We start from the raw sequence: 18,559 nt of genomic DNA, 5'->3' as shown, positions 1-18,559 counted from the left end.
ACAGGTTAAAAGAATTTAACTATTAACAGTCAATTACTATTGCTGTGTATGAGCTGGGGATAAAAATTCTTGCCCTTATAGAGCTTATAGTCTAATAAAGAAAACCAGTAATGAACAAGTAGATAAAGTATATTTAATCATGAATAAACAGTATTAGTGAAGATAGTGCTTGAAGCAAAATATAATGGAAGAATGGGGCCAATCTGCTACACAAGGGTAAATCTGAACAGAAGTCTGCAGTGATGAAATTAACCTTGTAGATGGATTAGGGAAGAAGTAGCAAGTTATTAACACCGAGGTGCTATCTAGTAAATAACTTACTTACTTTATTTATTTATTTTTGGAGACAAGAGGGCTAGTGTAACTGGAGGGTTATGGGGGAAATACAGTGCTGATGGAATGGGTGTTGGGAGAGTACAGGCCAGACCAGGTGAGAGCCTGAAAGATGACCTTCCAAGTTTGGCTTGTTACAAGGTCTTCTGGTAGGCAGAGACCACTGATGGCCTTTCTTGCTTCAAAATTCTCTAATTTGAAGTGATGATGTCATTTCAAGACATTAGTATCAGTGAAGTTAAGTGAACAGTTATGCAGAAGACTTGATTTGCATCTCCAGATAGTCTTTAGAGCTGTCAGCTAGTCATCAAAGCCATGGCTGGATTCATCTCTGCCCTGTGCTGTTACTCCCATATCCAGGCTGTCAGAGCTGTGGTGGACATGCACTGTTTGCCAGTATGTGGTATGTGTTTAAAGAATGTTAATCCCTATGAAGAGTCATTTTATGTTTCCTACCAGAACAGGTAGTTTTCATCCTGTAACTCTTCTCATTTTCCTTATGCTCCTCTAGAGAGGGTATGACAACTTGGAATCATCATCATACAAGTTTTTGATAACTGTGTGTCTTGTAGGAACATGCTGCTTGTTAACAGAGGCATGATTGTAACCAAAGAAATTTAGTTTCTTCTTTAGCAAACACTGACATTTCTGCTTAAGAATGACTACTAGGAAAGAGGAAATCTGAAAATCATCATGTATCATGAGTACACTGAGAGTTCTCTCTGTAACAGCTCAAAACTGATCGATGGCCAAAATTAAAACCATACGAGCCTACCTTAATTCTCAACTATTCACTGTGTTTGCTTTTAATTCTGTTTGGAACAAGATTTCAAATGCTTCCCAGAATGATGTGAGTTAACAAATAAATAGAAAAAGAGTTACTCTGTGTTCCACTTTTTTATTTATACATAATCCATTTCAAGAAAAAAAAAAACTTTAAAAATACAACTCTGTCCCCAAAATGAACCCTTCTGCACAAACACTGAAGAGCAAAGAGTCATGCAAACTGAAAGTGGTGTTTGTAGTGACTGAGTCAAAGATGCAGTTATTCCAGTAGAATATATAAGAAGCTCTGATTTGGCAAGTGATAGCACAAAAGAGAACCCAAACTTTACTGGTTTGTTGCAAGAAGACACGATTTTACACATGGGTAAGTATGCTAGCTTGCAAACCCCTTGAAAGGCCCCAGTGAAACAAATACACCAGTGGGAGTCTGGTTATGTCACATACTGACATGCCCTTGCCACAGTTTTGTTACTGTATGTCTTGCTTGGCAATAATATGTAAATAGGCAGGTCGTTTAAAATGGAAATTATAAATTGATATTCATCCAGTGAATACAATAACCAATCATGCTGTTAAGTTACCTTTGGTTTGGGTTATAATGGTAATTGCAGATGTGCGCCACCAGGCTTAGTGGAGGCTAGGTCAGGCAGTCTTCCCAATTTGCTCTTAGCTACTGTGCCAGTATTCCAACTGGCCACTGGTTACAGGGCAGTAGTCTGTGTTTTGCTATCTTGGAAAAGCTGCACAATTTCACATTTTAAAATCGATCTAAGTTTTATCATGTTTCTTATCAACAGCATTATCAGCCCAATCTATGAACTGCTTGTGGGTGAGGAAAAGAGACAGTCACCAGAGGAAGATGCCCTACCCTGCCTCCATATTAAGGGCCCTGGTGAGGCTATAGCATTTACATCTTGGCGGGAGGAAGGAAAATGTCCTGGGGAGTGTCAGATGCTAACTCCTGTTTAACAAGAGTACCAAATGTTCAGATTACAGCAAGTCCTGAGGGCCTAGTTGACAATGGATTGGTACGGCACAGCTATTCACATACTAACTTGGTTTGAAGGTGCAGTCTAGTGACAGAAAACTGCTATGAGTGTAGACAGCTCTCTGGATTATAAAGAAATGGTTGAACAAGACCAAATACACCATGCATGATGTCCATACATCTCTGACAGGTCAAGCTGGGAAGCAAATAGCAGTGTCAGGATTTGGAGGGAGAAGGGTCAGGGGAACACCGGTGGTTTAACTTGAAACATCGCGGTAAACGATGAATCTCAACGTTTTTCTCTTTCTCCACTCTTCTGCACAAACATTCATTGCTGCCTTCAGAAAATAGAGTCAATAGCTGTGCAGAGTTGAAGGAAGACTTCCTCTGGAGTTCCTTCTGCATTTATCTATTCAAAAGGTTAGAAAAAAAAGTTTTAAGCATATTTACAAGAATATTTTAGATAGTAAAAAGTACTTACCTGTGTCTTAATTTCCTCCGTATAAATTTTTTTGGCATTGCCAAGGCCTCACCATTCCAGACTTTTTTTTAAATATTTATTTTCCCTTTTGCTGCCCTTGTGGTTATTGTTGTTGTTGGATAGGACAGAGAGAAATGGAGGAGGGGAAGACAGAGAGGGAGAGAGAGACACCTGCAGACCTGCTTCACCACCTGTGAAGCGACTCCCCTACAGGTGGGGAGCCGGGGGCTCGAACCAGGATCCTTACGCTGGTCCTTGTGTTTTGCGCCACGTGCGCTTAACCAGCTGTGCCACCGCTGGACTCCCCACTCCAGACTTTTTAAATAGAACCAACAGCACGAGTTTCCTCCCATCTTCTGCAAATTATTGTATATTATAGAGCAGCTCAACTCTGGTTTATGATGGTGTTGGGAATTGAGCCTGGGGGCTTTGGAGCCTTAGACATGAAAATTTTGGAATAACCATTATGCTATCTCCCCACCCCTCTATAAAATTTTAAGGTCACCAGTCAACAGGAAATGAAAAGCTGTTTCAAAACTAAGTACCTGACCGCTATACACACATAAGGATGACCAAAGGCCAAAATGTTTACTCCACTGTGAAGCTTCTCTATTACAGGCGGGGATCCGTGGCTTGAATTGGGGGCTTTGTGGTCTACCCACTAGGCCCCGATTTATTTTTTATGAAAGAGATTGAGATAAGAGCACTGCTAGGCCACGATTATTTTTTATGAAAGAGATTGAGACAAGAGCACTGCTCAGCTCTAGCTTAAGGTATTGTCAGGGAACGAACCTGGGGCCTTTGGGTCTCAGACATACCAATACTGTGATTAACAAGTTGATCTGTTTTCCTTAACCCCACACACAGATAGGTTAGATAAGGTAGGGGGATGGGTAAAGGAACCCTCCTTCTACACTGCTACTGCTTGTGGGAATGTAAATTGATCCAGTCCCTGTGGAGTGCAGTCTGGAGAACTCTCAGAAGGCTAGAAGTAGACCTACCCTATAATTCTGCAATTCCTCTCCAGTGGAAATAGCCTAAGGCACCAAGCACAGCCATCCAAAGAGTAGAACAGACAGTTCACAAGCACTTTGGGAGATAGTCTCTTACAAAACTAAACATATTATGTACAACCTTGCAAGTTATGTTCCCTGGTATATGCTTAAAGGAGTTTTAATTTTACACCCACATAAAAACCTTTTAAGGATGTTTTTAGCAGCTTTGTAATTACCAAAACCTGAAAGCAACCAGTATGTTCTTCATTAGTGGATTAAAAAATGATGGAATATTATTCAGTGCTCAAAAGGAATGAGCTATTAAGCTCTGAGCAGACAGGGAAGAAGCTTAAATACATGTCAGTAAGTGAAAAAGCCAATCTGAAAAGGCTATATATACTGAAGGCCATTCTGGAAAAAGCAAAAATATGCATACAAACATCAGGGGTTAGGAAAGAGAAGAAGATTCTTATGGTAAAGTCCATATGATGCTACTATAATAGACATGTCATTGTGCATTTGTCAAAAATCTTAGAATTTACAGCACTGGGGGCCAGGCAGTAGTGTATCGAGTTAAGCATACATGGTGCAAAGTGCATGGACTAGAGTAAGGATGCCGGTTTGAGCCCCTGGCTCCCACCTGCAGGGGAGTCGCTTCACAGGCGGTGAAGCAGGTCTGCAGGTGTCTGTCTTTCTCTTTCCCTTTCTTTCTTCCCTTTCTCTCTACATTTATCTCTGTCCTATCCAACAACAACGGCATTAATAACAACAATAATAACAAGGGCAACAAAAATGGGGGGAAAAATAGCCTAAAGGAGCAGTGGATTCACTGTGCCAGCACCAAGTCCTAGCAATGACCCTGGAGGCAAAAAAAAAAAAAAGTCTTGTTATTCTTGCCATTTCACAGGTGATAAATTGTGGTTAAAACTCGGGTCTCCGGAGTCAGGCGGTAGTGCAGCGGGTTAAGCGCACGTGGCGCAAAGCGCAAGGACTGGTGTAAGGATCCCGGTTCGAGCCCCTGGCTTTCCACCTGCAGGGTAGTCGCTTCACAAGCAGTGAAGCAGGTCTGCAGGTGTCTGTCTTTCTCTCTCCCTTTCTTTCTTCCCCTCCTCCAAATTTCTCTGATCTATCCAACAACGACAACTGTAGTAACTTCTACAATAACACAAGGGCAACAAAAGAGAATAAATAAATATTTTAAAAAATAAAATAAAACTCAGGTCTCTGAGTACAAAGCCCTTGGGTACTCTCTCACCTCTACCAGTTTAAAACAGCAGGATGGTTGGATTTGGTTGTAGAAGAAAGGGATGAAGAAAGAACTGAAAGTGAAGCTCTTCACCTAAGTGTCCAATGCTCTGTCCTTGATGTGAATACTTCTCAAAGTCCACTCCAGGCTCCCTCCCCCCGAAGCAGCAGCTAATTAGAGCTTTATCTCCAATCACTAGCTACCCTATTAACCTGAGACTTTTTATTATGATCACCTAAAAGACGCACACTTACAGTGGAATAATCAGCTCAGCTTCAGTTCTGCTTCAGTTAGACAAACTCCAGCTATGCTCTGGGGACTTGTTGTCATAGGGGGCTGATATTTCAATCTTTTCTGTTTATATGTCTTCTACACTGTCTTGCTGGACTCTACGACTGTCCTATGCCATGGATACAGTCTGAGAAATGCACCGCTAGACCATTTTGTCTTTGTGCAAACACTGAATTTAGTAATTACAGAGACTTAAGACGTTATATTCAGCTGGGACTATTGCCCTGTGTGTGGTCTATTGTTGACTGAAATGTTGTCAGGCAGAACATGACTATAAATCCAGCATTTTATTGACTATTCCTGCTAACAAGCCCTAAAGCTTTTGCTCCCATTTGTTTTCCCCTAACCAATGTGACCCAGCAGCACTCTTTATACTTATCAAAATCAATCCTCAGGAGACCGGGTGGTAGCACAGCGGATTAAGCGCACATGACGCGAAGTGCAAGAACTGGTATAAGGATCCCGGTTTGAGACCCTGGCTCCCCACCTTCAGGAGGGTCACTTCATAAACGATGAAGCAGGTCTGCAGGTGTCATATCTTTGTCTCCCCCTCTCTGTCTTCCCCTCCTCTCTTAATTTCTCTGTCCTATCCAACAACAACAACAACAGCAATAATAACAAGGGCAACAAAATGAGAAAAATGTCCGCCATGAGCAGTGGATTTGTAGTGCAGGCACCAAGCCCCAGCGATAACCCTGGAGGCAAAAAAAAAAAAAAATTCTCTGCTGCGCAAAATAAACCCAGACACTTCTCATTTTCTTTTCTTTGCCACCAGGTCTATCTCTAGGGTGCCATGTCTACATTCCTCTGTTCCTGAGCAGAGCACTTTTTAAATTTTTATTTATTTATTTTCCCTTTTGTTGTTGACCTTTTTTTTTTTTTATTGTTGTTGTTATTGATGTCATCATTGTTGTTGGATAGGACAGAGAGAAATGGAGAGAGGAGGTGAAGACAGGGGGAGAGAAAGATAGACACCTGCAGACCTGCTTCACCGCCTGTGAAGTGACTCCCCTGCAGGTGGGGAGCTGGGGGCTCAAACCAGGATCCTTATGCCGGTCCTTGTGCTTTGTGCCATGTGCGCTTAACCCGCTGTGCTACCACCCAACTCCCTACTTTTTTTTTTTTTTAAAGGTAAGAGTGTGAGAGACAGAAAATGAGACACATTGCTTCATTACTTGTGAAATTTCTCTCTTAGGACGATGCTATTATGTGGTGGCATGTGGTTCCAACCTGAGTTCTTGTGCATGGTAACCTGAGTTCTTGTGCATGGTAAAATGAGCTCTTTCAGGTGAGCTACCTCCTGGCTTTTATATATTTACTTATTTACCAGAGCACTGTTCACCTCTGGTTTATGGCTGGGGATTGAACCTAGGACCTTGGAACTTAAGGCATGATAAAGTCTTCTGAGTAAACACTGTGCTGTCTCCTACGTCTATTTCTCCTACTTCTATTATGCGTGTCTCCTGTCTAATACTATTTGTCTGAACATTGATAAATTATGAGGACAATTATTTGGAAAAAGTACATGATTACATTCTGTTTTTCTCATTTTTCTAACAGATAAATTTCATGTCACAACAGTGCTGCATTCACATAATTTGCTATAACATTAACCAGAATTTCTTTTTAGAACACATGCTATTACAGCAACTTTCAACCTACTGTGCTGCCCTCTCCATCATCATAACAGCTTTTTCATCACATTCAGATGCTTACAATTTACTGTGAGGTTCAACTTTTCGCTCAACGGTCAGATAAAATCCACCATTATGTGTCCAGTTAGATGGTGAACTCTGTGAGGGCAATGTACCCTCAGTGCCTGGTTCCAGAAAGATGTACATAGAAAGAAAGAAAGAAAGAAAGAAAGAAAGGAAGGAAGGAAGGAAGGAAGGAAGGAAGGAAGGAAGGAAGAAAGAAAGAAAAAAGTTGAGAAGTTAGATGGCGGTGCACCTGGTTGAGCACATATGTTATAGTGCGCAAGGATCCAGGTTCAAGCTTCCGGTCCCCACCAGCTGGGGAAAAGTTTTGCAAGTGGTAAAGCAGTGTTGCAGGTATCTTTCTGTCTTTCTCCTTCTCGATCACCCTCTTCCCTCTCAATTTCTGACTGTCTCTATAAAAAAAAAGTTGAATGTAAGAAAATACCCTCATTTACACATATTTTCTTTTCCTCACAGAAGCAATCTGTTGTGGGGACAGAAATATGCTCTGGGAGCCATTATCTGACCCACAATCCTGGCTTTTTGGAAGGATAAGGTTTTTGCTCATAAAAACCAGGCAACTGGGTCCTGATATTGGGGCAGCTTAGAACGTTCCTACTCGTGACCACAGAATGTGAGCTCAGATCTACAGGGATGCAGAGGTCACATAGGCTCCTAAGTTGGATATGGGGCCCAGATCACATCAAATCAATGGGGTTAACAGTCCACAATATTTATACACCTTTCCCGTATTTGGGAGCTACTCTCTTCCCTGATCCAGCTTTCTGGTCCTTTTTCCAGCCATGACATCATCTCCCCAGACAGTAACTTGAATCCACCTGCATATCAGATTTCAGGCTCAGGGGAAAAAAGAAAAAAGAAAAAAAAAACTAGTATAGCCATAGGCCCTTTGGAATATAACTAAAATATGCCTACTAGCTAGCTACAAAACGGTGACCCCTGCAACTCTTCATCTGCACTACTCCAGCCTTTAGGTTCATGATTAGTCAAGGAGTTGTTTGGTTTTATATGTTAACTCTCTTTTCAGCCACCAGGTTCCAGATGCAACCATGATGCCAACCAGACTTCCCTGGACAGACAACCCCACCATTGCGTCCTGGAGCTCTGATTCCCCAGAACCTGCCCCACTAGGGAAAGAGAGAGGCAGGCTGGGAGTATGGATCAACCAGTCAATGCCCATGTTCAGTGGGGAAGCAATTACAGAAGCCAGACCTTCCACCTTCTGCATACCATGGGTCCATACTCCCAGAGGGTTAAAGAATAGGAAAGCTATTGGGGGAGGGGATGGAATATAGAGTTCTGGTGGTGGGAATTGTGTGGAATTGTACCCCCCTTATCCTTTGGTTCTTGTCAGTGTTACCTTTTTATAAATAAGTTAAAATAAAACACACACACACACACACACACAGAGATAAACCCAGGTAACTTGTTTCAGAAACTGGGCTAACAAACACAAGTGCCCAGAGGACAATACTCCCCCCTCCATCCCCCCATGGCTGGGAGGCAGGCAGAGGGAAGAAGGCTTTTCAGTGATGGGTCCTGTCAATCAGACTGAAGCTGATGTTTTGGGGAAAGCTGGAGACTGGCTTAGGAGTGAGTCATGCCCAGAGCCTCAGGTGAACCATTCCCTGCTTCTATCTCCACCAGAAACTTCGCTTCTCATTTTGCCTAGTGTTTAAATACAAGGACCGAGCTACTTTATTAAATGAAAAGAAAATTCTCATTGCTTCCCTGACAAGAGTGATGTGCTATGGTTGTTGCATCTGTGTAGCCCATGGACATGAAACTTAAAGACAAAATCAAATAACTAGATTTTTTGGATAGAAGCAACAGCCTTTAACTTGGGTGAGGTGCACCTTAGCATGATCCCTGGGGTCCTCATCAAGTTCTAGAAACAAAATGGGACTTTTTTTAAAAAAAAACAACAAAAGATGTGTGTGTGTGTGTGTGTGTGTGTGTGTGTGTGCGCGCGCGCTGTGACATGGATTGGCTTATCACAGAGCAAGCGAGCCCGGCTAAACTGTATGAAACGTAAGCCTTCTGTTTACTCTCTAAATTTCTTTCTCTGTTCTCACATAACCTGGCCCTTTCCAGAATCTAAAGTGAATTTTTCTGGTTGATAGCATATTGGTTATGAAAAAAGATTTTCATGCCCAAGGCACCAAAGGTCCCAGTTTCAATTCCCAGCACCATCATAAGCCAGAGTTGAGCAGAGCTCTGGGAAAAATAAATAACGAAGGGTGGAGGTAGACAGCATAAACGTTATGCAATTAGATTCTTATGCCCGAAGCTCCTAAATCCCATGTTCAGACCCTTACACCATTATAAGCCAGACCTGATCAGTGCTCTGGTAAAAAACAAACAAACAAACAAACAAAAAAACCAGAATGAAATCAACTCCAAGTAGATTCTTCCAGCATATAATTCAATCGAAGTGGAAAAGAACCAACTTACTAAAAGCGCTCTAAGTTTATAGGAACTGTTCTTGGTGCTTATATCTTGGGCCAATTTAAATCAGCCAAAAGGGAGTTAGTATTTAACATCCTTAGGAAACAGGAAAATCTGACTAGCATGTTGATTGTGTGTGTGAAGAAACTGTCAAGAGTTATGCAAACTTGAGCATCAAAGGCCACAGGGCTAAGTGGTGCACCTGGTAGAGCGCACGTTACAATGTGCAAGGATTTGGGTTTAAGCCTCTGGTCCCCACCTACAGGTGGAGAAGCGGTGCTGCAGGTGTCTCTCTCTCTCTCCCTATCTCCTCCTGCCCTCTCAACTTCTCTTTGTCTCTATCCAATCATTAATATATAAATAAAAATGCATATATATATATATATATATATATATATATATATATATGAAAATAAGAGGACCTCTAACAAATTCATCCCCCCCCATCATCATTGCTTACAATAACTAAATGGAGTAGTCTGGGAGGTGGCACAATGGATAAAGCACTGGACTCTCAAGCATGAGGTCCCAAGTTCAACCCCAAGCAACATATGTACCAGAGTGATGTCTGGTTCTTTCTCTCTCTCATCTTTCTCATTATTAAATAAATAAAATTTTTAAAAATATTAATTAAATGGAACCTTCTTTCTTCTCAGACAGTAAAAGTAAGTTTCATGATACTATGTCTTTAACCAAATGACTCCAATTCTGGATCAGTACTCAGGAACTGTGAGCTTTTTTTTTTTTTTTCAGAGAAATGTTTTTTAATTTTTTAATTATCTTTATTTATTGTATAGAGACAGTCAGAAATTGAGAGGGTAGGGGGAGACAGAGAAAGAGAAAGAGAAAGACATCTGCAGCCCTGCTTCACCACTTACAAAGCTTTCTCCCTGCAGGTGGGGACCAGGGGCTCAAACCTGGGCCCTTGTGCATTGTAACATGTGCACTCAACCAGGTGCACCACCACCTGGCCCCGAACTGTGAGCTTTTAATGTATTTAATTCAGTAGAAAAACAGGTTAAGAAGGTTTGCTTCTGGTTTACAAAATTGACTTTTTTAAAAATCTGAGATGATATGAGTCCTGTAGTAAATGATGTCTTGATAAGTACAGAAAAGGATTTTTTAAAATAAGTTAAAAGCAAGTGAACAGAAAATATGATGATCTTCCAGTTTTCAGCTGAACCCATGAAGGGAAAATTGAGCAGTCAGTGATAATATTTCACGGAGAAGTCAGACTAGCAAAGTAGGTACACCAGCTTTGGGAACTGCACATTTTGCCGGCTCTTTAGTTGTTTGTTTGAATTTCAAAATCATAAGACACTCGCGTAATCACTACCCCACGTCCTTCAAAACGCTGCTTGAGGTTTGTTTTTTCATGTGTTGTCACCTAGAGACTTCTGGGTCTAACCCAAGCTGTCACAGAACGGTTTGTGATTACTGTAAGTGCTGTCTTGTTTTCTTCCTTTTAAAATTAATTAATTATTTTAACTTTTTTTAAAAAAGATTTTATTTATTTATTAATGAGAAAGACAGGAGAGAAAGAACCAGACATCACATGTGTTGCCGGGGATTGAACTCGGGACCTCATGCTTGAGAGTCTAGTGCCGTAGCCACTGCACCACCTTCCGGACCACTAGTTATTTATTTATTATTGGATAGAGACAGCGAGAAATTGAGCGGAGAGGGGAAGATAGGGAGAGAGACAGAGAGACACCTACAGGCCTGCTTCACCGCTCGTGAAGCGGATTTCCCCCTGCAGATGGGGACCGGGGGCTTAAACCCAGGACTTTTTTTGCACTGCCATGTGTGCGCTCAACCAGCTGAGCCACCGCCTGGCCCCTCTTCTTTGCTTTTTTCTTTCTTTTTGCCTCCAGGGTTATCTTGGGGGCTCGGTGCCTGCACTTCGAATCCACTGCTCCTGGGGGCCATTTTTTATTTTCCATTTTGTTGTTATTGTTGTTGGATATGACAGAGAGAACTTGAGAGAGAAGGGGAAGGCAGAGTGAGGGAGAGAAAATACAGACACCCACAGACCTGCTTCACCGCCCCCCGCAGGTAGGGAGCAGGGGGCTTGAACAGGGATCCTTGTGCGTGTTCTTGCGCTTCACACTATGTGCGCTTAACCCGGCGTGCCACCGCCTGGCCCCGCTTCTTCCTTTTCTCATCTTGTTCTCTGTTAAAACAGACAGAGCCTGTTTTCACCACCACAGAGCTCCTCGCCGGCTGAGAACAGCAGTGACTCAGCAAAGACCTTAATATGCAGCACCTGTAGGTGCTCTATCTGGGGAAAATCGTGCATTTTTCAATAATTTGGGCTATGTGAAAGACAGCTCCTGCGATGTCATCTGTTTCACCTGGCTGGTTAGTTCACCTATTTCTTCTCATTCCCAAAACTATAACCAGGAGGAGGAAGCTAGGGACAAGCTTTCGTGACAAACCTTGCTAAATCATCAAGGATGATTTGTAATCTACACATAGGCTGTTTTTCTCTACAAAGGCCTTCTGAAAGTATCAGCTGTTAGCTCATTTGAATTGCTACAAGGACCTCTTTCCTTCCTTTCTCACTCCCGAATTCAGTCAAGAGTTTAAACTGGACTAGCAGGTATTCTCAGACAATGGGGAAAAAAAAAAGCCTATCTAAAACAGAACTGAGCAGATATTCACTGGCTTACAGTGACTCCGTGGGTCCCCCCATCATTTGCAATCTTGGTTCTAACTCTGTAAACCAGTTTGGAAATGTGCTAGGCAGTGCCACAGCCATTGGCCACACGTGGCTTCCAAATACTTGGAATATAGCCACATATTTGGGGAGCGAAGTGTAAAATAGTTTGTAATTAACACAAATTTAATTTAGAAAAACAAGTATTTGACTGAGTGACTGGAAGCTCAAATGTGCTGTGTGAAAGCGATCGTTTCAACTGTAGAGCTGATGGGATATAAATACAATTCTAGTATCTCTGGTAAAAAGTGAATTGACAGGCTTAAATATCAAATTTGAAGGCATAGTTTCAATACTGTAAATCATGCTGAGATCAGCCAGAAAGAGAGGGAAGAATATGGGATGGATTTGGGCACGAGCTCCCACTCCCTACCTGCAGGTGAGGCAGGCAGGCAGGTCTGCAGGTGTCCGTCTTTCTCTCCCCATCTCACTCTCCCCCTCCTCTCAATTTCTCTCTGTTCTATCCAATAAAATGGGAAAAATGGCTGCTAGGAGCAGCAGATTCATAGTGCTGGCACTTTGCCCCAGGGATATAACCCTGGAGGAAAAAAACAAAAACAAAAAACAAAGCAAAACAAATTAAAAAAACAACTCAATGCATTAACAATATTTATGTTATTACATGCAGAAAAGGTGCTACTTTGGCTGTATTAAGTTAAATACAATATATTGTCAGGATCATTTCACATGTTTCTTACTTTTTTTTAATTTAAAAATTTTTTTAAAAAATTTAATTTATTTAGGGTGGGGGTATAGCATAATGGCTATGCAAAGAGACTTTCATGCCTGAGGCTCTCAAGTCCCAGGTTCAATCCCCCACACCACCATAAGTCAGAGCTGAGCAGTGCTCTGGTTAAAAAAAAAAAAAAATATATATATATATATATATTTTAGGAGAGATGCAGACACACACACACACACACAGAAACACCAGAGCACTGCTCAGCTCTGGTTTTGGTGGTGCGGGGGATTGAACCTGGGACTTGGGAGCCTCAGGCATGAGAGTCTGTTTGCATAACCATTATGCTGTTTCCCCCACCCTAATTTTTAAATATTTATTTATTTTCCCTTTTGTTGCCCTTTTTAAAAAATTGTTGTAGTTATTATTGTTGTTATTGATGTCATCATTGTTGGATAGGATAGAGAGAAATGGAGGGGGGGGAAGAGAAAGATAGACACCTGCAGACCTGCTTTACTGCTTGTGAAACGACCCCCCTGGAGGTGGGAAGCCAGGGGCTCGAACCAGGATCCTTACACTGGTCCTTGAGCTTTGTGCCATGTGTGCTTAACCCGCTGCGCTACCGCCTGACTTCCTACTTAAAAAAAAACAACTTTTTATTTATTTATTATTGGATAGAGACAGAGAGAAATTGAGAGGAGGGGAGATAGTGTGAGAGAGAGACAGACACCTGCATCCCTGCTTCACCACTCATGAAGCTTTCCCCCTGCAGGCATACCAGGGGCTTGAACCTGGGTCCTTGTGCACTGTAGTGTGTGTGCTTAACCAGGTGTGCCACTGCCTGGCCCTTTTTACTTTTTCTATTAAATGCAGCTACGAGGAAATTTTAAATGCTCTTATTTATTTATTTACTTATTACCAGAGCAGTACTCAGCTCTGGTTTATGGTGGTGCAGAGGATTGAACCTGGAACTTTGGAGCCTCAGGCATGAAAGTCTTTTTGCATAATCATTATGCTGTCTACCCCGGCCTCATATTTATTTAGAATTGACAACAATGGTCTAGAATATTCACTGAATGAAGGCGGAATGAATGGATGGTTTCAAGACCTGTCACTGTTTTGTCTAGATCCGGTCACTACGTTAGCTCATTTGTTTGACATGGCATCTGTGTTAACATTATAGGACTCCTAGACAAGTTGGTGACTTTGACCTCACTCTCTCGTTTGGTATGATCTTCACTCATCCCTTAGGATGTAAATCCTTTTTCTCGGAAACTTACACCTACCTCTCCAGGTCCCATCTCTGTGCTCCCAAAGACCTGGAACATTCTGTAAATCCTGTCCCTGCACTTCTCACTTTGCTGCGGGTGCAAAGTTTCATGAATCTCTTCTCTGAATTCCCAGCATTCAGCACCATGTCTTGAATGTCAGAGGTGCCTCACAAATGCCTGCTGACTACATCAAGGACCCTGACAGAATATTACCAGTTCTTCACTGATATGACTCACAGAAGTGGTCTCTAGACAGACTGAGCTAAAGTGGAGGCCAGAGACCACCCTGCTGTGGGGGTAAAGGCGAAACCTACACCACGTGATCAAAGCAGCCAGAGAGAAAGAAAATCAAGGTGTGTACAGAGAACAAAGGTCTGGAGCTCTCTCCACGATGTCAACATGCAGGCGGGCACAACTCATTTCAACAGGACCACAGGGGTGCAAAGAGTATTGCACCGATTCAAAAGGTCTTTGCGGGAGTCTTGTGAAGCCCTGACAATCACTGAAGGTGGGGGCTAGAGACAAGACTCCTTTCCGCTGTCTGAAAGAATGAAATTTCTTAAGTCTCTCCAAGGCAGATGGGCAATTTATGCCTCATTTGTCAAGAAGGAAGAGAGAATCTGAGGGTGTCTCTAAATCTCTCCTTTCCACACCTTCTTTACATGCAGTCAGCAGGTAGGAGAAAGCGCCGTCTTCATCCAGCTCGATCCAGTCAGGTCCAAGTGGAAGGCAGAGTGCGGGCTAAGAAGCAGGCTCAGCTGTGGCAAGGCACAGATTAAAGATGGGGCCTAGCATTCGGGAACTGGCCTGGCTTTTGTTTATTTATTTCTTTGTTTGTTTTTTTAATTTTTTTTTTAATATTTATTTATTTATTCCCTTTTGTTGCCCTTGTTGTTTTATTGTTGTAGTTATTGTTGTTGTTGTTGTTGTTGGATAGGACAGAGAGAAATGGAGAGAGGAGGGGAAGACAGAGAGGAGGAGAGAAAGATAGACACCTGCAGACCTGCTTCACCGCCTGTGAAGCGACTCCCCTGCAGGTGGGGAGCCGGGGTTCGAACCAGGATCCTTATGCCGGTCCTTGTGCTTTGCGCCACCTGCGCTTAACCCGCTGCACTACAGCCCAACTCCCCTGTTTATTTCTTTCTTTTATCTTTCTTTGTTCCTTTTTTTCCTGCCAGACCTTTGCTGAAACTTTGTTCCTATGGGATTTCACTACTCCCTGTAAATTCTTTTTTCCAGAATAAAGATGAGAAGGGGCCGGGTGGTGGAGCACCAGTGCATACACATGTGACAGTGCATAAGGACCCTGGTTTGAGCCCCTGCTCCACACCTGCAATAGGGGAAGCTTGGTGAACAGTGAGGCAGTGCTGCAGGTGTCACTCTGCCTCTCTCTCTCCTCCCCCTTTTTAATTATCTTTATTTATTTATTTATTAGATAGAGATAGTAAGAACTTGAGAGGGTAGGGGAAGATATAAAGACAGAGAAAAAGAGAGACAACCTGCAGAAGGTGAAGCTTTCCCCTTGTAGGTGGGAACTGAGGGCTTGAACCCTGGTCCTTGTGCATTGTAACATGCATGATCAACCAGGTATGCCACCACCTGGACCCCTCTCCCTCTCTGTCTCCCCTTCTCTTTCAACTTTTCTGTTTCTATCTAATTAATAAAAATGAAGAAAGTACTTTAAAAAAGAAAGATGAGAAACTAAGAGGGACACACACACACACATACCACTGCCCCTCCTGCTCATGAAGCTTTCCCTTTGCTTAGTGCTCACATGGGGCCGCCTGAGGGCTCCCACCAAGCCCTGTATATGGGAAAGGGTACACTTAGTGGGTGAACCATCTCTTAGCCCCAGCTTTTGACCATTTCATCATCCATCCATCCATCCATCCTTCCATCCTTCCTTCCTTCCTTCCCTCCCTCCTTCCCTCTTTCCTCCCTTTCTTTCTTTTTTTCTTTCTTTCTTTCCCTCCCTCCCTCCCTTCCTTCTCTCTCTCTCTTTTTTCTTTCTTCCTTTCCCTCTTTATCAGATCACTGTTTAGCTCTGGCTTATGGAGGTGTAGGGGCTTGAATCTGGGACTTTGGAGCCTCGAGCATGAAGAGTCTCTCTGCACAACCATTATGCTACCTGTCCTCACCCAGCTTCTGTTTATTTTCAAGGCAACATGGAGGGACAGGGAAGTGGGAAAATAACAGGTTAAAGGGCCAGGTGGTGGTGCCACTGGTGTGTGCGCACATCCCTGTGCTCAAGGACTTGGGTTCAAGCTGCAGGTGTCTCTCTTTTTTTCTTTCTCCCTCTCTACCTCCTCTTCCCTCTGAGTTTCTCTCTGTCCTATCAGAGTACAAATTATATATATATATATATCCATCTGCATGGTGAAGAGCCCTGCTGTGGGGGGCCATAAACCAAAAATAGAGTGAGAATATACTGGCAATTCACACGGAAGAGACACCATTGTCACTTGGAATCAGGGGGAAAAAATGACAGTGATAGTTGAAGACTCTGCAGGAGTCTGGAGGCCACAGAACAGACTTTCTTCTCTGATGGAAGGCTATTCTGGCTGCATTTTCCCCCCACCTCCCCATCACCCACCCCTGCTCCCTCCAGTCCCCTTCAAACATTCCCTTGTTAACAGTTCTCATCTCCCTGGGCCTGACAGTGGCTGCTGAGATGAGCAAGCTTCTCCCCTCCTAGTGTAGACACAACCAATGCCTACCCCAGGGAGAGAAGGACAGCTCTCAGCAGAGGGACAAGCTATCGCCCTTGAGAGGAAACTCTGGGAGTTTCTTGAGGGCTGGGACCCACACTGCTCTGGAGTCAGGGCTGGAGTGCCTTTAGATAGCTGTCAAAACAGAGAGCTCAGTGGTAGTGTACAGGACTTGAATGTGAAAGGTTCCAGGCTTAATCCCTGGCACTGCCAATAACTAGAGCTGAGCTGAGCAGTGCTCTGTTAAAAAAAGAAAGAAAGAAAGAAAGAGAGAGAAAGAAAAGAAAAATATCACAAGATCATAAATTACTACCTCACTTTAGTTACCAGCATGTCCAAAATCAGTTGAAGATTTGAAACAAATGGGATTGGAAGCTCCTCTTAACTTAGATCTCGCTCTCCTTGACTTTTATTTTTGCCTCCAGGGTTATTCCTGGGGCTCAGTGCCTACACTATGGACCCACTGCTCCTGGAGGCCATTTTCTCCATTTTGTTGCCGTTACTATTATTGTTGTTATTGCTGTTGTTGAATAGGACAGAGAGAAATGGAGAGAGGAGGGGTAGACAGAGAGGGGGAGAGAAAGACACCTGCAGACCTGCTTCACCGCTTGTGAAGCGACCCCCCCTGCAGATGAGGAGCTGGGGGGTTGAACCGGGATCCTTAAAGATGGTTTTGGCGCTTCGTGCCTTGTGTGCTTAACCTGCTGCGCCACCACCCTGCCCGTTTTTTTTTTTTTTTTTTTTTTTTTGCCTCCAGGGTTATTGCTGGGGCTCAGTGCCTGCACCATGAATCCACTGCTCCTGGAGGCCATTTTTCTACTTTTTGTTGCCCTTGTTGTTGTAGCCTTGTTGTGGTTATTATTGTTATTGTTGATCATTCGTTGTTGGATAGGATAGAGAGAAATGGAGAGAGGAGGGGAAGACAGAGACGGGGGGAGAAAGACAGACACCTGCAGACCTGCTTCACTGCTTATGAAGCGACTCCCCTGCAGGTGGGGAGCCAGGGGCTTGAACTGGGATCCTTATGCCGGTCCTTGTGCTTTGTGCCACTTGCGCTTAACCCACTGCGCTACTGCCCGATCCCCCCCCTTTTTTTAACCAGAACTGCTCAGCTCTGGCTTATGGTAGTGCAGGCCCATATGCTGTTTTTCCCAATAAGATTGGTTATTGCAAGAAACTGAGGTAGAGGGGCTAAATGCCAATTCTGAACTATATTCTAGAAATCAAAATTCAAAGTCATTGAATCTTGTATCTAGAAGAGATATTCTGATTCAGCCATGTTCAGCTGAGTCCAGAATTTATGCCTTGTAACCCCTTCCCCTCAGCTCTTCCTTAAATCTTGGAAAAAAGTCTTTTTTTTTTTTTCTGGTAGCTATAATGACACCTCTGAAAACTGGACGACCTTCCTGTGGTCTATATTATGATAGAGCTTCCATTTTAATTCCTAGAAAAGGGAAGTGTAATGGACACATGTTGGCCCATATGGTGCAGTTGCTTGTGAACCTTACTCCCAGATTCCTTAGCCAAAATGTCCCTGTTTTTTTTTCTTTCCTTGAATAATAGTAACAATAAAGTGGAGGTTAACGGGCTGCTTTTGGAGGGGGGCACAGCAATGGTGAGAGGATTCACCTTGTGTAGCTGTGTTTTTGTCTCGTAGTAGGCGATGACGGGGATGGATGCTCGATAATAGGTTTCAAGGCGCTTGGCGATGGTGGTGGTGCTGTCGTCTGCACACGGGCTGCTCTGGTTCCTCTGGAGAAGGCGGTTGGTCATGGTGTCTGCGGAGCAGTCCAGACAGATCACCAAGTGTGGGTCTCCAATCTGGAAGGTAGAGGACACGGTGAGGTTAGAATTTCCATTCTGCTATGTTCTGGAAAGGCCTGGAGCCCCTTGTTC

General features: G+C 43.2%; 1 protein-coding gene across 2 annotated transcripts in view; it reads right to left on the bottom strand.

Annotated features, from left to right (window-relative positions):
- Positions 1–113: 113 nt before the first annotated feature.
- Positions 114–18,559, bottom strand: part of AK5 (adenylate kinase 5) — a 329,025-nt gene continuing 310,579 nt past the window's right edge. For both annotated transcript variants that reach the window (XM_060202226.1, XM_007534207.3), the window contains exons 13-14: positions 18,293–18,484; positions 114–2,516 (exon numbers count right to left, since the gene is read on the bottom strand). In XM_060202226.1, the coding sequence (XP_060058209.1) occupies positions 2,448–2,516; positions 18,293–18,484 (261 nt within the window). In that variant the 3' untranslated portion in view covers positions 114–2,447. The remainder of the gene's footprint in view (positions 2,517–18,292; positions 18,485–18,559) is intronic.

This window comes from Erinaceus europaeus, chromosome 11, assembly GCF_950295315.1.
Source record: "Erinaceus europaeus chromosome 11, mEriEur2.1, whole genome shotgun sequence".
Classification (NCBI taxonomy): Eukaryota; Metazoa; Chordata; class Mammalia; order Eulipotyphla; family Erinaceidae; genus Erinaceus; species Erinaceus europaeus.
Note: the sequence above shows the minus strand (reverse complement) of the source record. Positions and strands in the feature narration are given on the sequence as shown.